This window comes from Haliotis rufescens, unplaced genomic scaffold (genome assembly GCF_023055435.1).
Source record: "Haliotis rufescens isolate VD_foot unplaced genomic scaffold, xgHalRufe1.0.p SCAF_2, whole genome shotgun sequence".
NCBI classification, from domain to species: Eukaryota; Metazoa; Mollusca; class Gastropoda; order Lepetellida; family Haliotidae; genus Haliotis; species Haliotis rufescens.
In genome coordinates, this window is record NW_025963890.1 from 33166062 (window position 1) to 33186192 (window position 20131).

The window sequence follows — 20131 nt, forward strand, 5'->3', positions numbered from 1 at the left end:
GTCATTGTGGACTTTTGTTGCAAGATCCTTCGGCGATGTGACGTCAACCTAGCAACAAAGTTGCTGGGTCATCGACTGTGTATAAGCACGTCTCTGTGATCTATCATCTCCGCACGCAATCGGCACACCCTCCTCCTCCCTCCCTCCTCCCGCCTTCCTCCTTCCCACCTTCCCGCCTGTGAAGATTCCGGGGTAGAATAGGTCTTCAGCAACCCATACTTGCCGTAAAAGGCGACTAACGGGATCGGGTGGTCAGGCTCGCTGATTTGGTTGATACATGTCATCGATCCCAATTGCGTGGATCGATTCTCATGATGTCATTCACTGGATGGTCTGGTTCAGACTCGATTATTTTACAGACCGCCGTCATATAGCTTGAGTATTGCTGAGTGCGGCGTTAAACAACAAATAAACAAACAAACAAACCTTCCCGCCTTCCCGCCGCCGCCATCTTGGATGGGGGATGCCCATCGGAACCGGACGTGCCGCCATCTTGGATGCGCACACGCCCCCCCCCCCCAACCGGAAGTGCCGCCATATTGGATGCGCACGCCCTCCCCGGAACCGGAAGTACCGCCATCTTGCGCATGCGCAGAGTCCACTTCCGTCCCAGATCGCTGCCCTCAACTACTAATATTGTTTTCTCTTTATCAACTCAGTCATTCGAAATGGAGTATCCTGATATATGTACCATATTATTTTCAATGCGGACACCGATATGTGATTTATCCTGATATATGGACCCTATTTCATTCAATGCGGACACCTGTTTGTTTTTTATCCTGATAATATATCCCATATTTCATTCAAGGCGGACACTGGTATGTGATTTGTCCTGATATATGCACCCTATTTCATTCAATGCCGACACCTGTTTTTTTTTATCCTAATAATATATCCCATGTTTCATTCAATGCGGACTCTGGTATATGTTTCATTCCATGAGGACACCAGTATATGTTTTAATTCAGTGCGGAATCTGGTATGTGTTTCATTTTGGTATATACACCCTATGTCATTCAAAGCGGACTCTGGTATGTGTTTTATCCTTGTATATACCCTATGTCATTCAAAGCAGTCTCTGGTATGTGTTTTATCCTGGTATATACACCCTCTGTCATTGAAAGCGGTCTCTGGTGTGAGCTTTATCCCGGTATATACACCCTATGTCATTCAAAGCGGACTCTGGTATGTGTTTTATCCTGGTATATACCCTATGTCATTCAAAGCGGCCCGGTATGTGTTTTATCCTGGTATATACCCTATGTCATTCAAAGCGGACTCTGGTATGTGTTTTATCCTGGTATATACACCCTCTGTCATTCAAAGCGGACTGTGGTATGTGTTTTATCCTGGTATATACCCTATGTCATTCAAAGCGGACTCTGGTATGTGTTTTATCCTGGTATATACCCTATGTCATTCAAAGCGGACTCTGGTATGTGTTTTATCCTGTTATATACCCTATGTCATTCAAAACGGACTGTGGTATGTGTTTTATCCTGGTATATACACCCTATGTCATTCAAAGTGGACTGTGGTATGTGGTTTATCCTGGTATATAAACCCTATGTCATTCAAAGCGGCCCGGTATGTGTTTTATCCTGGTATATATACCCTATGTCATTCAAAGCGGGCTCTGGTATGTGTTTTATCCTGGTATATACACCCTATGCCATTCAAAACGGACTCTGGTATGTGTTTTATTATTGTATATACACCCTATGTCATTCAAAGCGGACTCTGGTATGTGTTTTATCCTGGTATATACACCCTGTGTCATTCAAAGCGGACTGTAGTATGTGTTTTATCCTGGTATATACACCCTATGTCATTCAAAGCGGACTGTGTTTTTATTTAATGCATGTCGCAGATGATAACGCATGTTAATAGAAAATCACACCAAAATTTGGTGTTTGAAAAGCTCCTCCTTAAGAATGATTTGTCGAGTTATTCAACTAAATCAGTCCGTATAACGAAGTACAAAGGAAACATGATCAGGTAATTTAAAAAATACCTAAGGTTAATGAAAGAAGCTATGCTCATAAATGCAACGAAAACAATTGACAGTGTGTCTCAATTCAAAGACAACTGAAGAATTTGAAATTATATTTATTCCCCCCTTTAGGCTTTTTAATGAAACCAAATAATATTGATAGGTTCAGTTTTATGTTAATTTGAGTATCAACCTAAGGTTTCGAGAGAAAAAACGTAAACATAAGAAATAAATGTGTAACAATTTTGTTATGCAAGGCAAGTGAAGCTACGATTATAAAAATATATATGGCTGGCAAACGTTGGATTTAGCATCTTGGAGCAACCAGTCGAAATTGATGGTAATGGTGTCACGTGCCTATAGTAATTTGAAAGCTATTGGGCCAACAGCCTCTGATATATATAGTGTTTTATGCAGTTTTATGAAGTAATTAATCCAATATGCTCGCTAGACGATGTTGATGGCAATTGTCATCTCTAGTTGTCAAAAATTACCACCCGGAAGCCATTCTCAGAATAAATGTATCGGAGATAAATAAATCATATTTGAATTATCTGCCCTTAGTCCCGAGATATGGAGAGTTTCTGGCTACTGGTTCTTGAATTGCAGTTGCCACACAAAAATTGGTAGAATATATCCCGATACAAAATATCAGACAACCACCCCTTTCCCCCCAGAATATCAAATGGCCGGTCCCTTGGGGGATAATGCTCCTTCCTTTGCCACTGTTAAGGGGTGGGCATCGGAGTTCAAGAGGTAAGAGAGATATCCTCGAAGAAGACCTAAGATGAGGAAGACCACCATTAAGGAAAATGTTAATATGATTATGGATGATCGACGACTCACAACACTTCACCTAGCCAATACAGTAGGCATGTCTCATGAGTTGCCAACGTTCTGAGGAATGGTCTGTGCATGACAAAGGTTTCAGCTTGCTGGGTTCCAAGGCTTTGGACTCCCGATCAGAGACACTCAACGTTCGTCATCTCTCGAGAGAATTTACTTCGTTTTGAAGCAGATCCAGCTGATTTGTAACCATGGATTAGTGTTGGCTTCACCACTATCAGCCAGAGACTAAACAACTGTCAAAGAAGTAGAAACATCTCCTCTGAAGAAGGCAAAGTCTATTCTGTTCTGTTCCCGAACGGTCACACCATTAATGACCAATATTGTGCTCATCTGCTTAGGTATCTGCGTAATAATATCAAGGCTAAACTAAAGGTCTGTTGTTCTACATAAGGACATAAACATATTTAAGGTGGGCACTAGGCGAAGACTTGAATACACATTGCAAGATATAACCCAAGACAGGTGCAAAACAGGTGAAATCCGTTTCACGTATCTTGACTCTGGGTCGTTTTCGCTCGTTTGGACGTGGTCCTGTTTGTTAAGTTTACAGGAGAGACAATGACAGTACCAGTGTAGGCGGATACAGGAGAGACAATGACAGTACACAGGTGAGACAATGACAGTACAGGTGTAGGCGGACACAGGAGAGACAGTGACAGTACAGGTGTAGGCTAACACAGGAGAGACAATGACAGTACACGTTTAGGCGGGCACAAGAGAGACAGTAACAGTACACGTGAGAGACAGTGACAGTACAGGTGTAGGCGGACACAGGAGAGACAGTGACAGAACAGGTGTAGGCGGACACAGGAGAGACAGTGACACTACAGGTGTAGGCGGACACAGGAGAGACAGTGACACTACAGGTGTAGATGGACACAGGAGAGACAGTGACAGTACAGGTGTAGGTGGGCACAGGAGAGACAGTGACACTACAGGTGTAGGCGGACACAGGAGAGACAGTGACAGTACAGGTGTAGGCGGACACAGGAGAGACAGTGACAGTACACAGGAGAGACAGTGACAGTACAGGTGCAGGCTAAAAGGGAGAGACAATTACAGTACACAGGAGAGACAGTGACAGTACAGGTGTAGGCTAACACAGGAGAGACAATGACGGTACACGTTTAGGCGGACACAGGAGAGACAGTGACAGTACACAGGAGAGACAGTGACAGTACAGGTGCAGGCTAAAAAAGGAGAGACAATTAAAGTACACAGGAGAGACAGTGACAGTACAGGTGTAGGCGGACACAGGAGAGACAGTGACAGTACACAGGAGAGACAATGACAGTATAGGTTTAGGCGGACACAGGAGAGACAGTGACAGTACCCGTGTAGGCGGATACAGGAGAGACAATGACAGTACAGGTGCAGGCGGACACAGGAGAGACAATGACAGTACAGGTGCAGGCTAACACAGGAGAGACAATGACAGTACACAGGAGAGACAATGACAGTACAGGTGCAGGTGGACATAGGAGAGGCATTGACAGTACACAGGAGAGACAGTGACAGTACAGGTGCAGGCGAACACAGGAGAGATAGTGACAGTACAGGTGTAGGCGGTCACAGGAGAGACAGTGACAGTACATGTGCAGGCGAACACAGGAGAGATAGTGACAGTACAGGTGTAGGCGGGCACAGGAGAGACAGTGACAGTACATGTGCAGGGGGACATAGGCGAGACAATGACAGTACAGGTGCAGGCGGGCACAGGAGAGACAGTGACAGTACAGGTGTAGGCGGACAAGGGAGAGACAGTGACAGTACAGGTGCAGGCTAACACAGGAGAGACAGTGACAGTACAGGAGTAGGCGGGCACAGGAGAGACAGTGACAGTACACGTTTAGGCGGGCACAGGAGAGACAGTAACAGTACACATGAGATACAGTGATAGTACAGGTGCAGGCTAACACAGGAGAGACAGTGAAAGTACAGGTGTAGGCGGACACAGGAGAGACATTGACAGAACAGGTGTAGGCGGGCACAGGAGGGACAGTGACAGTACAGGTGCAGGCGGACACAGGAGAGACAGTGACAGTACAGGTTTAGGCGGACACAGGAGAGACAGTGACAGTACACATGAGAGACAGTGGCAGTACAGGTGCAGGCTAAAAAAGGAGAGACAATTACAGTACACAGGAGAGACAGTGACAGTACAGGTGCAGGCTAACACAGGAGAGACAGTGACAGTAAAGGTTTAGGCGGACACAGGGAGACAGCGACAGTACACAGGAGAGACAGTGACAGTACAGGTGCAGGCTAACAGGAGAGACAGTGACAGTGCAGGTTTAGGCGGACACAGGAGAGACAATGACAGTACAGGTTTAGGCGGACACAGGAAAGACAGTGACAGTACAGGTGTAGGCGGACACAGGAGGGACAGTGACAGTACAGGTGCAGGCGGACACAGGAGAGACAGTGACAGTACACAGGAGAGACATTGACAGAACAGGTGTAGGCGGGCACAGGAGGGACAGTGACAGTACATGTGCAGGCGGACACAGGAGAAACAGTGACAGTACAGGTTTAGGCGGACACAGGAGAGACAGTGACAGTACACAGGAGAGACAGTGGCAGTACAGGTGTAGGCTAAAAAAGGAGAGACAATTACAGTACACAGGAGAGACAGTGACAGTACAGGTGCAGGCTAACACAGGAGAGACAGTGACAGTAAAGGTTTAGGCGGACACAGGAGAGACAGTGACAGTACACAAGAGAGACAGTGACAGTACAGGTGCAGGCTAACACAGGAGAGACAGTGACAGTGCAGGTTTAGGCGGACACAGGAGAGACAATAACAGTACAGGTTTAGGCGGACACAGGAGAGACAGTGACAGTACAGGTGTAGGCGGACACAGGAGAGACAGTGACAGTACAGGTTTAGGCGGATACAGGAGGGACAATGACAGTACAGGTGCAGGCGGACATAGGAGAGACAATGACAGTACAGGTGCAGGCTAACACAGGAGAGACAGTGACAGTACAGGTGTAGGCGGACACAGGAGAGACATTGACAGTACACAGGAGAGAGAGTGACAGTACAGGTGCAGGCTAACACAGGAGAGACAGTGACAGTACACAGGAGAGACAGTGACAGTACAGGTGCAGGCGGACATAGGAGAGAAAATGACAGTACACAGGAGAGACAATGACAGTACAGGTGCAGGCTAACACAGGAGAGACAATGACAGTAAAGGTAAAGGCTAACACAGGAGAGACAGTGACAGTACACATGAGAGACAGTGACAGTACAGGTGCAGGCGGACACAGGAGAGACAATGAAAGTACACAGGAGAGACAGTGACCGTACAGGTGCAGGCTAACACAGGAGAGACAGAGACAGCACAGGTTTAGGCGGACACAGGAGAGACAATGACAGTACCCATGTAGGCGGATTCAGGAGAGACAATGACAGTACAGGTGCAGGCGGACATAGGAGAGACAATGACAGTACAGGTGTAGGGTAACACAGGAGAGACAGTGACAGTACACAGGAGAGACAGTGACAATAGCGGTGCAGGCGGACACAGGTGAGACAATGACAGTACACGTTTAGGCGGGCACAGGAGAGACAGTAACAGTACACATGAGAGACAGTGACAGTACAGGTGCAGGCTAACACAGGAGAGACAGTGACAGTACAGGTGTAGGCGGACACAGGAGAGACAGTGACAGAACAGGTGTAGGCGGACACAGGAGAGACAGTGACAGTACATGTGCAGGGGGACATAGGCGAGACAATGACAGTACAGGTGTAGACGGACAAGGGAGAGACAGTGACAGAACAGGTGCAGGCTAAGACAGGAGAGACAGTGACAGTACAGGTGTAGGCGGGCACAGGAGAGACAGTGACAGTACACAGGAGAGACAGTGACAGAACAGGTGTAGGTGGGCACAGGAGAGACAGTGACAGAACAGGTTTAGGCGGACACAGGAGAGACAGTGACAGAACAGGTGTAGGCGGACACAGGAGAGACAGTGACAGAACAGGTTTAGGCGGGCACAGGAGAGACAGTTACAGTACACAGTAGAGACAGTGACAGAACAGGTTTAGGCGGACACAGGAGAGACAGTGACAGAACAGGTGTAGGCGGACACAGGAGAGACCGTGACAGAACAGGTGTAGGCGGACACAGGAGAGACCGTGACAGAACAGGTGTAGGCGGACACAGGAGAGACAGTGACAGAACAGGTGTAGGCGGACACAGGAGAGACACTGAAAGTACAGGTGTAGGCGGACACAGGAGAGACAGTGAAAGAACAGTTTTAGGCGGACACAGGAGAGACAGTGACAGAACAGGTGTAGGGGGGCACAGGAGAGACAGTGACAGAACAGGTGTAGGCTGACACAGGAGAGACAGTGACACTACAGGTGTAGGCGGACACAGGAGAGACAGTGACAGAACAGGTGTAGGCGGGCACAGGAGAGACAGTGACAAAACAGGTGTAGGCGGACACAGGAGAGACAGTGAAAGAACAGTTTTAGGCGGACACAGGAGAGACAGTGACACTACATGTGTAGGTGGGCACAGGAGAGACAGTGACAGAACAGGTGTAGGCGGACACAGGAGAGACAGTGACAGAACAGGTGTAGGCGGACACAGGAGAGATAGTGACAGTACAGGTGTAGGCGGGCACAGGAGAGACAGTGACAGTACATGTGCAGGGGGACATAGGCGAGACAATGACAGTACAGGTGCAGGCGGGCACAGGAGAGACAGTGACAGTACAGGTGTAGGCGGACAAGGGAGAGACAGTGACAGTACAGGTGCAGGCTAACACAGGAGAGACAGTGACAGTACAGGTGTAGGCGGGCACAGGAGAGACAGTGACAATACACGTGCAGGGGACACAGGTGAGACAGTGACAGAACAGGTGTAGGCGGACACAGGAGAGACAATGACAGTACAGGTGCAGGGGACACAGGAGAGACAATGACACAACATGTGTAGGCGGACACAGGAGAGACAATGACAGTCCAGGTGCAGGGTCACAGGAGAGACAATGACACAACAGGTGTAGGCGGACACAGGAGAGACAATGACACAACAGGTTTAGGCGGACACAGGAGAGACAATGACAGTTCAGGGTTAGGCGGACACAGGAGAGACAATGACAGTTCAGGGTTAGGCGGACACAGGAGAGACAGTGACAGTACGGGTACAGGCGGATACAGGAGAGACAGTGACAGTACAGGTGTAGGCGGACACAGGAGAGACATTGACAGTACAGGTGTAGGAGGACACCGGCGAGACAATGACAGTACACAGTAGAGACAGTGACAGAACAGGTGTAGGCGGACACAGGAGAGGCAGTGACAGTACAGGTGCAGGCGGATACAGGAGAGACAGTGACAGTACAGGTGTATACGGACACATGAGATATACCTGCTGAATGTTAAGTAATTATTCAAAACACTCAAGACTGAACTAAATGAATTGACATGCAGCTTTTTCCGGCCCGCGCCGCCTCCTCTCGCGTGGCACCCACCCGCTTCTCTGTTGAACAAAACACCACCGTGTAATGAATCTGCTGTGGTTGCTTTGTTCAGGAGTGTACTGTATTTATCCGGCAAGTCTCCCGGCTGGTGTGGGCCTGCCCTGGCTGCAGGTAAGTCTCGTAGCAGGTAAGTCAGCTCCACAACCCTAACTACATAGCCCCCTATATAATTGTCACCATAGTTCTACACAGCATTGAAACACCCATAAATCATGCTTTCATATTTTGTCAGTGAACTTAAAGAGATGGTGGGGTCACGCATCATGTTTCCCCCAAACTGCTGCTCGTGTTCCATCGTTCATCTTCAAGTGTTTATTTGATGACAACATTCATTGTTCATTCGCGTCAACCTGTTGTGAGATTTATTCAGTGTTATTCGGGTTATTTTGGTATCAGATTTAGGGTAACCATGAGGGTGAGCGCCAGGTGTTGGATACAGGTGAAGTAGATTCATTTACCAATAGGAGCCTACCAATCGTTCCCGTTCGAAAAAAACCCATAGTGTTACCAGACAGTTGGTTGACCTTTGCTTCGTGGCAGTATGCAAACAATTGGACTGTTCGAAAACACAGCACTGCTGAATAAGGGTTGGATGGTTCAAAAACACGTCACGTGCTTGATGTGAGTGGACGATTAGACAACAAGGGTTGTGCTAAATACTAGTGGATAAAAACAGCTGTGATAAATGAGAGTGGACGGTGTGACGACAGAGAACGTGCAATTTCGGGTAGCGGAAAATACAGCACATACGTTTGGAAATGGCGTGTTGAAAAACACAGCCCGTGGTTTATATGTACACAAAGGGACGGGGTGAAGAACACAACACTTTCTAGATATGTATGTGGTCGGGGATGAAAACTATGCATATGCTATATGCAGGTGGAATGTTCGGAAACATAGCGTTTTCAATCACAGCACGTCCTGTGATGCGGGTGGTCGATTCGAAAACACAGTTCCTGATGGAGACAGGTGAAAGGACAAGCGCAGCGTGCCCTTTAATGTGCCGTGGCGGTTCGAAAACGTACTAGATACGAGTGGACGGTTCGAAAAGGGTAAATATTCGAAAACACATCGCATGTTAGACATGACGAGCAGTTTGTAAATAAATACTGCATGTGGTGGCAACGTGTCGCGTGTTGGACAAAAGGGACGGGCTACAACAAAACACACAGCCTACACAGCACATGCTAGATAGAGACGCGATTGGGGATTGGAAACCTTAGTACCTCAGCGAGAGACTCATGGGTCCAGAGGTCAGCGCATATCGCAAACAGCAGTTGATTATGAAAATACGACGCATGGTGACAGCGCATGTCAGAAACAGGAGATGATTAATAAAATACGACACATGGTGATAGCGGATGTCAGATACAGTAGGTGATGGTGAAAATACGACACCTTATGTCAGATATAGGATGCGATTACGGAAGGTTCGAAAAGACACCACGTGATAGATATATGTGGAAGGTTCGAAAAGACACCACGTGGTAGATATATGTGGAAGGTTCGAAAATACAGCACGTGTTAGATATGTGTGGAAGGATCGAAAAGACAGCCCGTGATAGATATGTGTGGAAGTTTCGAAAATACAGCACGTGATAGCTATGTGTGGAAAGTTCGAAAAGACACCACGTGGTAGATATATGTGGAAGGTTTGAAAAGACAACCCGTGATAGATATATGTGGAAGGTTCGAAAATACAGCACGTGGTAGATATGTATGGGAAGTTGGAAAAGACAACACGTGGTAGATATGTGGAAGGTTTGAAAAGACAGCACGTGATACATATGTGGAAGGTTAGAAAAGACAACCCGTGATAGATATATGTGGAAGGTTCGAAAAGACAGCACGTGGTAGATATGAGGAAGGTTCGAAAAGACAGCATGTGATAGATATGTGGAAGGTTCGAAAAGACAGCACGTAATAGATATGCGTGGAAGGTGATTATGAAAATAGGAGAGATTGTGACAGCGCATGTCATATAAACTTGGTGATGGTGAAAATACGAAGAATGGTGAGGGCGCATGTAAGATACAGCACATGATGGTGAAAATACGACACCTTACGTCAGATATAGGAGGTGATTATGAAAATACGACACATGGTGACAGCGCATGTCAGATACAGCAAGTGATTATCACAATTGTATAACGCGAGTGGAATGTTGGGAAACACAGCATGCATTATACTGACTGACGTAAGGTACACGTGGGCAGGTTCGGATACACAGCAAGTCCTCTATTCGTATTTGAGGATCGTGCATACAGTACGTGACATATGTGTTTGGAAGGTTCGAAAAGACAACACGTGATAGATATATGTGGAAGGTTCGAAAAGACAGCACGTGATAGATATGTGGAAGGTTCGAAAGGACAGCACGTGATAGATATGTGGAAGGTTCGAAAAGACAACACGTGATAGATATGTGGAAGGTTCGAAAGGACAGCACGTGATAGATGTGTGGAAGGTTCGAAAAGACAGCACTTGATAGATATGTGGAAGGTTCGAAAGGACAGCACGTGATAGATGTGTGGAAGGTTCGAAAAGACAGCACTTGATAGATATGTGGAAGGTTCGAAAGGACAGCACGTGATAGATATGTGGAAGGTTCGAAAGGACAGCACGTGATAGATGTGTGGAAGGTTCGAAAAGACAACACGTGATAGATATGTGGAAGGTTCGAAAGGACAGCACGTGATAGATGTGTGGAAGGTTCGAAAAGACAGCACTTGATAGATATGTGGAAGGTTCGAAAGGACAGCACGTGATAGATATGTGGAAGGTTCGAAAGGACAGCACGTGATAGATGTGTGGAAGGTTCGAAAAGACAACACGTGATAGATGTGTGGAAGGTTCGAAAAGACAACACGTGATAGATGTGTGGAAGGTTCGAAAAGACAACACGTGATAGATATGTGGAAGGTTCGAAAGGACAGCACGTGATAGATGTGTGGAAGGTTCGAAAGGACAGCACGTGATAGATATGTGGAAGGTTCGAAAAGACAACACGTGATAGATGTGTGGAAGGTTCGAAAAGACAACACGTGATAGATGTGTGGAAGGTTCGAAAAGACAACACGTGATAGATGTGTGGAAGGTTCGAAAGGACAGCACGTGATAGATATGTGGAAGGTTCGAAAAGACAACACGTGATAGATGTGTGGAAGGTTCGAAAAGACAGCACTTGATAGATATGTGAAAGGTTCGAAAAGACAGCACGTGATAGATATGTGGAAGGTTCGAAAGGACAGCACGTGTAGATATGTGGAAGGTTCGAAAAGACAACACGTGATAGATGTGTGGAAGGTTCGAAAAGACAGCACGTGATAGATATGTGAAAGGTTCGAAAAGACAGCATGTGATAGATATGTGAAAGGTTCGAAAAGACAGCACGTGTAGATATGTGGAAGGTTCGAAAGGACAACACGTGATAGATATGTGGAAGGTTCGAAAAGACAGCACGTGATAGATATGTGAAAGGTTCGAAAAGACAGCACGTGTAGATATGTGGAAGGTTCGAAAAGACAACACGTGATAGATGTGTGGAAGGTTCGAAAAGACAGCACGTGTAGATATGTGGAAGGTTCGAAAAGACAACACGTGGTAGATATGTGTGGAAGGTTCGAAAAGACAACACGTGGTAGATATATGTGGAAGGTTCGAAAAGACAACACGTGGTAGATATGTGTGGAAGGTTCGAAAAGACAACACGTGGTAGATATATGTGGAAGGTTCGAAAAGACAACACGTGGTAGATATATGTGGAAGGTTCGAAATACAGATTGTGTGACAACACTTCCTGCATGTCATTACTGTTTAACCACGTTTTCATTTGACATGTCTCCCTCAATATGGAGGCACACGACGATTCTCAACCACGCTATGGAAAGCATTTGTGCCTTATGTCACAAAGGCCTTAGAAATATCTCCCAAGCTAGACAGCACAATGTATAACAGAAGGAAGACGGTATTCTATCAAGGATTGTTACATCACTTTCTACCGGCTGTTTGTTAGCGTGTTAGATACAATGTGAGATTATTACGTGATGTTCGTGCAAACACGACGAACAAATAGTTGTAGTTTGCTTCAAACGGCTTTGCTCTCTCGCTTTGCACGCTCAATTACATTTTCTTGCACGCCACCTTCAAAAGAAACGGGAATCCATGAATAAACACGCACGTCCAGTGATGTGTGCTCAAGCACACCGCAAGTTTCCATAAGGATAGCTTGATACCACGTCCAATTAGCTGACAGAATACTCCTAAAGACAAGTGGCAAATCAAACATTGTTAATCCAGGCTGATGTGTGACTGGTGTCAGACAGGGTCGGCGTCTGACCCCCTGCTTGTTGCTTCTCTCCGTCAAAGCGGCAGGCGTTGTCCATGTTTACTCTTGTGAACAACAAAGGGGTCAACGTTATCCGGAGCGATGACTACAATAGCTGTCGTTCATATCGAGAGTTGAAATATATGGTCACAGAGCTTCAATGAATCGCAATAATTTTTTACGATGACTAAGGATTGATGTTCTTTTCGTAGATTGGACTAAACAATAATAATAATGAAAGCCCTGCATTTGGAAGACGCAGTCGTGTAGTATTTGCAACCTGTCCAGGCCGAGTGGTCGTGGTGCCCTGCATGGTGATCTGGTTTCTAGTACTTCTGTCAATACAACAGACAACCAAATCACGACGCTCGTATTCCGATCACAGACAGATGTATGCATGCGCCAACCACACCAAATGAAACATAGAGACAGACTCTTACTGAAGGTCTTAGCACGCCATGCAGCAATCTGTTTTTTTCATGTTTGATAATGTTTCGTGACCTTGATACCGATAACCTTTATGTGCAAGTTGTGCCATTTCTGCGGCTGCCGATAGACTTTCGTCGCATTGAGTCGGTCACTCAGCTGTTACGAGTTTGATTTTGGTCGACAAGCCACCGAAAATTGGCAGTGAACACTGGTGAAAGACTCCACAAAGACGGCGTGGGGTTTGGGGCTGACTGTCCGCCTCGCGCTACAAGGGTCAAGATGTACTCAATAGGATGACACAAGTTCCACCACAACCCCAAAACTAGTCCATTGTAATTTCTAAATGTAATTACTAATTAGGAAATACAGTGGCTTTCATCATGTTTTTACACACTCCAGGGAATAGACAAAGCACGTTGACAACATTATGGAAGAACCCATTTTACACACAAATCAGATGTTTTGGAAAGGCCAGAATGCTGAACTCTGATGTGACCTCCTCCCAAGGTAAAGTACCAAGCTACTGACAGTGGAGACAATAGACGCATGTCGAGCTTAAAGTCACACAACAACCGACAAAATGCAACACATGTGTCACATCGGTCAACAGTGATAAACAATTATGTAAAGGAGATACGCGATCCATGATAATTAGTTAACATGATACCGCCACGGTGTCTTTTGTTCAGCGACCGACCATTTCAAATGTTCTTGAAAAGGGGCGAGTCAAAATATCTCTTCAGTCAGCGCTGTATAATATACACTGGTATTTCTCTGACAGGATAGCTAGCAAGTCTTGTATGTCCCGCTGCAGAGAGGGGTCTATCTGTGCAGCAATTCAAGTCTAAAGTCTTGTATAGTACTTGTATGTTCAATATGTCCCTCATCTGCGCTGATACAGGCGGGGCAGCGGCGTTGCATTGGAGACACCAGACGATTCAAAACAGTCTGGGGTTGCTGGTCCAAATGTCAATGAAAGATTGGGCCAACTGAGGGAGCATTACGGGCTGGTTCTGGTGCTGTCTCTCCATCTCATCCCTGACATGTTCTATGGGGGAGAGGTCTGGTGAACAGCCGGCCATGGCAGTACAGCAGTGTTAAGATGCATCAAAACGTCTGTTACAACACGTGCAACATGTGGGCGGGCATCATCCCGCTGCAACGTCCCGCATTTGCACTAAGGGTAGAACATGATCTTGAACGAAGTCATCCGGGTTGCGTACGCTATTCAACTTGCCATTAACAATTATGATTTGTGTTGTTCCATAAGTTGTGATGCCACCCCCAAACCATTACAATACGGCGTTATTACACACGACTATTATAACGGGATCGGGTGGTCAGGCTCGCTGACTTGTTAGTTCTCCCCCAGAATGGAGGGAGACATATTGTTTTTGGCACGGTTCCCGTCGGCGTCGGCGTCGGCGTCGGCGTCGGCGTTCCCACCGTTTCCGGACCATAAGCTTGGTTTCCGGACCATAACTCGGAAACCGTTTAATATTTTTTCGCGAAACTTTGTATACACATTAACCCAGCACTGAAGTGGTGCCTTTTGCTATTTAGAGATTTTTGACATTTTTATTTTTTCTCGTTTCCATGGAGATAAGTTGAACATAGGCTCTGAATGGGGGTAAGCTTTGTTTCCTGACCATAACTCATAAAAAACCGTTTAATATTTTTTCGCGAAACTTTGTATACACATTAACCCAACACTGAAGTGGTGCCTTTTGCTATTTAGAGATTTTTGACATTTTTATTTTTTCTCGTTTCCATGGAGATAAGTTGAACATAGGCTCTGAATGGGGGTAAGCTTTGTTTCCTGACCATAACTCAGAAACCGTTTAATATTTTTTCGCGAAACTTTGTATACACATTAACCCAGCACTGAAGTGGTGCCTTTTGCTGTTTAGAGATTTTTGACATTTTTATTTTTTCTCGTTTCCATGGAGATAACTTGAACATAGACTCTGAATGGGGGTAAGCTTGGTTTCCTGACCATAACTCGGAAACCGTTTAATATTTTTTCGCGAAACTTTGTATACACATTAACCCAGCACTGAAGTGGTGCCTTTTGCTATTTAGAGATTTTTGACATTTTTATTTTTTCTCGTTTCCATGGAGATAAGTTGAACATAGGCTCTGAATGGGGGTAAGCTTTGTTTCCTGACCATAACTCGGAAACCGTTTAATATTTTTTCGCGAAACTTTGTATACACATTAACCCAGCACTGAAGTGGTGCCTTTTGCTATTACAGTTTCCATGACATCACATATGTCATTGTGTAGAAGACCTGCAGAGTCAGATACACGGGCAATTACATCACAGAGACTTTCCTTTGTGCCATATAACATTGCTACATCATTTCTGATATGTTGGGGATATTAATATATTTGTGTCCAAACTCTATTAGTACTTCAAGTGGATTTTCTACAAATACTTCAGTAACAAGAAAACTGTGCTACTTAGATGACTACATTGTCAGGTGGGTAAATGATTGAGGGATTAGTGGTGTTGATTAGACCCTGAAGTGGTGCCCATTAGTTGTTTGAAATTTCTAGGAGGTTTATTTTTTCTCTGTTATTTAGTAATGGAGGGTGGGAATGAAGAGATGGGGTTTAACGTGAAGTAAACGAATGAATGGGGGTTAGGGGAGTGGGGGGAGACATATGTTTTTACGAGTAAAAACACTTTCTAGTTGATGCATGTTATCGTATCCTAATTTCGTAGATCGATGCTCGCGACATGCTCGATGTTAAACAACAAACAAACAAACAAACAAACAATCAAACTATTGTAAACATTAAATGTCAGATAACTTCGTTTTGCGCCATTGCTGTTTGCAGGGTACCAACGGCGCGGAGACGTTGACTTCAGCAAGCCATGGCATTAGGTAAGTGTTATTTACGCTTAAACGCTGAATGTTTTTATGAGCACCTAATAGCTGAACAGTCGTTGTGTGCTGTTCACATTAAAGAACCACGTGTATGAGTATCATTCTCCCAATATACGCCTAAACATCCAAATTGTGCGCCGTGCATGAACGTTCACGTGTAAATTTTGAATCACGACCTTAAAGTCGAGGAGATGTCTTCATGAATATATATTGAAAGATGCATTATTTAATTTCAGAATAATTTGTTTTTATTGAACTTTAAATGAAGCACAGTTACTTTTTTCCGTTAGTATATTTCATAACATTTTCATCCCCTTCTCAGATCTAGCAGCCAACACTCATACCCTTTCTGTTCTTTTATAGAGTTGTCTTTTTTTAATCTTATACATAAGTTTATTTCAGGGTCTATATGTGAGCCTAGATAAAGACATACTTGTCCTATTTCTGCTATGACCGTATGATGTTTTGTCACGACTAGACGACGGTATTATTTGATGTGATCATGGCATGCACTAAGTTTTAATCCACATGTCACAGTTGTAGTTTTCACTTTCAAAAGGCCTCACCAGTCTATGTCTGTTTTTCATCCTGAAGTTTAATTTGAGAAGTCGCAATAGTCTTAGAGTGCCACATTTCACGTTACATAAAACGCACGTGTAAACAAACACCCCCGTCACGGTAGTGGATGGAAATCGCGTGAAGAAAATCACGGTTTGCACGTGTTTCAAGGAGAAAATAAGAAGTCATGACGATTATTTGTTGTTTTATTGCTGTTAGAAACAAAATAAATGGTGTAGATTTTCCGGTTGAGTTCCCGTGAGCCCGAGTGTGTGGTGAGAGAGGAGAGATAGCGATCACAGGACAGCTCAGGGTATTTCGGGAACACGTGGACTTAATCAAATTAAAATTTCCCTCTCCAGATCAAATGGAGTAAAGAGTGAAGAGATCTACGTATTTCGGTAAGGAAGCATTTCTTTGAAGACCCGCTGAATCCAGGCCCTTCAAAGAAGCCGAGATGATGCATTGGAAACTAAGTTGCTGCAAGAAAACCCCGAGAGACCATTATCAGAATTATGAAATTGAAGAAGCCGTTTGCAGAATATATCAATATAACATTTAACCAGCTTTAATATTCTTCTTAACATTAATTTTCTCTTGATCTAATGTAATCATTTTACAATTCAACAAGTTTAAAAATATGAGACTTGGACACTGGAAAAATATCGAACTGTCACAATATCCCTTGATCTGTCCATGCACACAACTGTTTACCTGAAGCCCATTGTCTGTCCGTGCAGACAACTGTTTACCTGAAGCCCTTTGTCTGTCCGTGCAGACAACTGTTTACCTGAAGCCCTTGTCTGTCCGTGCAGACAACTGTTTACCTGAAGCCCTTTGTCTGTCCATGCACACAACTGTTTACCTGAAGCCCTTTGTCTGTCCGTGCAGACAACTGTTTACCTGAAGCCCTTTGTCTGTCCATGCACACAACTGTTTACCTGAAGCCCTTTGTCTGTCCGTGAACAAAACTGTTTACCTGAAGCTTCTGGTCTGTCAGTGCAGACAACAGTTTACCTGAAGCCCATTGTCTGTCCGTGAACACAACTGTTTACCTGAAGCTTCTGGTCTGTCAGTGCAGACAACTGTTTACCTGAAGCTTTTTGTCTGTCCGTGCACACAACTGTTTACCTGAAGCTTCTGGTCTGTCAGTGCAGACAACTGTTTACCTGAAGCTTTTTGTCTGTCCGTGCACACAACTGTTTACCTGAAGCTTCTGGTCTGTCAGTGCAGACAACTGTTTACCTGAAGCCCATTGTCTGTCCGTGAACACAACTGTTTACCTGAAGCTCTTTGTCTGTCCTTGCAAAAACTCTTTACCTGAAGCTTTTTGTCTGTCCGTGCACACAACAGTGTACCTGAAGCATATGGTCTGTCCGTGCAGACAACTGTTTACCTGAAGCTTTTTGTCTGTCAGTGCAGACAACTGTTTACCTGAAGCCCATTGTCTGCCCGTGCACACAACTGTTTACCTGAAGCTTCTGGTCTGTCAGTTCAGACAACTGTTAACCTGAATCCCTTTGTCTGTCCGTCCACATAGCTGTTTACATGAAGCATGTGTTCTGTCCGTGCACACAACTGTTTACCTGAAGCATGTGGTCTGTCCGTGCACACAACTGTTAACCTGAATCCCTTTGTCTGTCCGTCCACATAGCTGTTTACATGAAGCATGTGGTCTGTCCTTGCACACAACTGTCTTGAAGCTTTTTGTCTGTCCGTACTAACAACTGTTTACCTGAAGCTTATTTTCTGTCCGTGCACACAACTCTTTACCTGAAGCATGTGGTCTGTCCGTGCACACAACTCTTTACCTGAAGCATGTGGTCTGTCCGTGCACACAACTCTTTACCTGAAGCATGTGGTCTGTCCGCGCACACACCTGTTTACCTGAAGCCCTTTGTCTGTCCGTCCACATAGCTGTTTACCTGAAGCTTTTGTCTGTCCGTGTACACAACTCTTTACCTGAAACATGTGGTCTGTCCGTGCACACAACTGTTTACCTGAAGCATGTGGTCTGTCCGTGCACACAACTCTTTACCTGAAGCATGTGGTCTGTCCGTGCACACAACTGTTTGCCTGAGGCATGTGGTCTGTTCGTGCACACAACTCTTTAACTGAAGCTTTTTTGTCTGTTCGTGCACACAACTGTTTACCTGAAGCATGTGGTCTGTCCGCGCACACACCTGTTTACCTGAAGCCCTTTGTCTGTCCGTCCACATAGCTGTTTACCTGAAGCTTTTTGTCTGTCTGTGTACACAACTCTTTACCTGAAACATGTGGTCTGTCCGTGCACACAACTGTTTACCTGAAGCATGTGGTCTGTCCGTGCACACAACTCTTTACCTGAAGCATGTGGTCTGTCCGTGCACACAACTGTTTGCCTGAGGCATGTGGTCTGTTCGTGCACACAACTCTTTAACTGAAGCTTTTTTGTCTGTTCGTGCACACAACTCTTTACATGAAGCATGTGGTCTGTTCGTGTACACAATTGTTTGCCGGAAGCTTATGGTCTGTCCGTGCACACAACTGTTTACCTGACACATGTGGTCTGTCCGTGCACTCAGCTGTTTATCTGAACCTTTTTGTCTGTCCGTGCACACAACCGTTAATCTAAAACATTTTGTCTGTCCGTGCACACAACCGTTAGCCTAAAACATTTTGTCTGTCCGTGCACACAACCGTTAACCTAAAACATTTTGTCTGTCCGTGCACACAACCGTTAACCTAAAACATTTTGTCTGTCCGGACACACAACCGTTAACCTAAAACATTTTGTCTGTCCGTGCACACAACCGTTAACCTAAAACATTTTGTCTGTCCGTGCACATAACTGTTTGCCTGAGGCATGTGGTCTGTCCGAGCTGAAACAACTGAAGCTTTTTGTGTGTCTGTGCCCATAACTGAGATCCATGGTTGTAGTCACAGCCCCATGGTAAAACCTCTGAGATCCATGGTTACAGTCACGGCCCCATGGTAACACCTCTTAGATCCATTGTTCGTCACGGCCCCATGGTAACACCTCTGAGATCCATGGTAACAGTCATGGGCCCATGGTAAAACCCCTGAGATCTATGGTTACAGTATAAATGTAAATCCTCCCACAGTAAGTCTGTCTGTGGATCAGTCGGATGAGAGTTTTAGCATTTATGTAAAGGGATCCTTTATATGCAATTATTTCTTCGTGTTTGCCATGGCGACAATCTAGTCTGCATAAACATTACATCCTTTTCCAAGACAAAACATAGATGTACCGTTCTAGGAGAGATATCGAATTCCACAATCCGACATTTACAGTCATGTATTCAATACTCGCATACTTTCAATGTTGGTTACATCAGATGAGGACACTACACTAAGAGCTAGGACCGCTGTCACTAGCACGTCGAGGTAAACAGTTCTCAAGCCAGTGAAATATTGGACTGAAACTGGTATTTTCACCCATCCTTTCAATGCAGTATATAAAGTTTGTTGTAAGCTGCTTACAGACTATCAAATGCAGTTGATTCTCCATTCAGCAACCCAGCGAGGTATTCATACAGACTATCGCACAACAGTGAAAGAACAGTATGACCT

General features: G+C 45.1%; 1 protein-coding gene across 1 annotated transcript; it reads left to right on the forward strand.

The window, feature by feature from the left end:
* The first annotated feature begins 7821 nt into the window (after positions 1-7821).
* On the forward strand, positions 7822-14176 carry LOC125381922 (spore wall protein 2-like). Its single transcript, XM_048399281.1, has 3 exons — positions 7822-8120; positions 8403-8477; positions 14008-14176. Exons 1-3 carry the CDS (start codon positions 7822-7824, stop codon positions 14174-14176), a joined length of 543 nt encoding a protein of 180 aa, XP_048255238.1.
* Positions 14177-20131: the final 5955 nt, after the last annotated feature.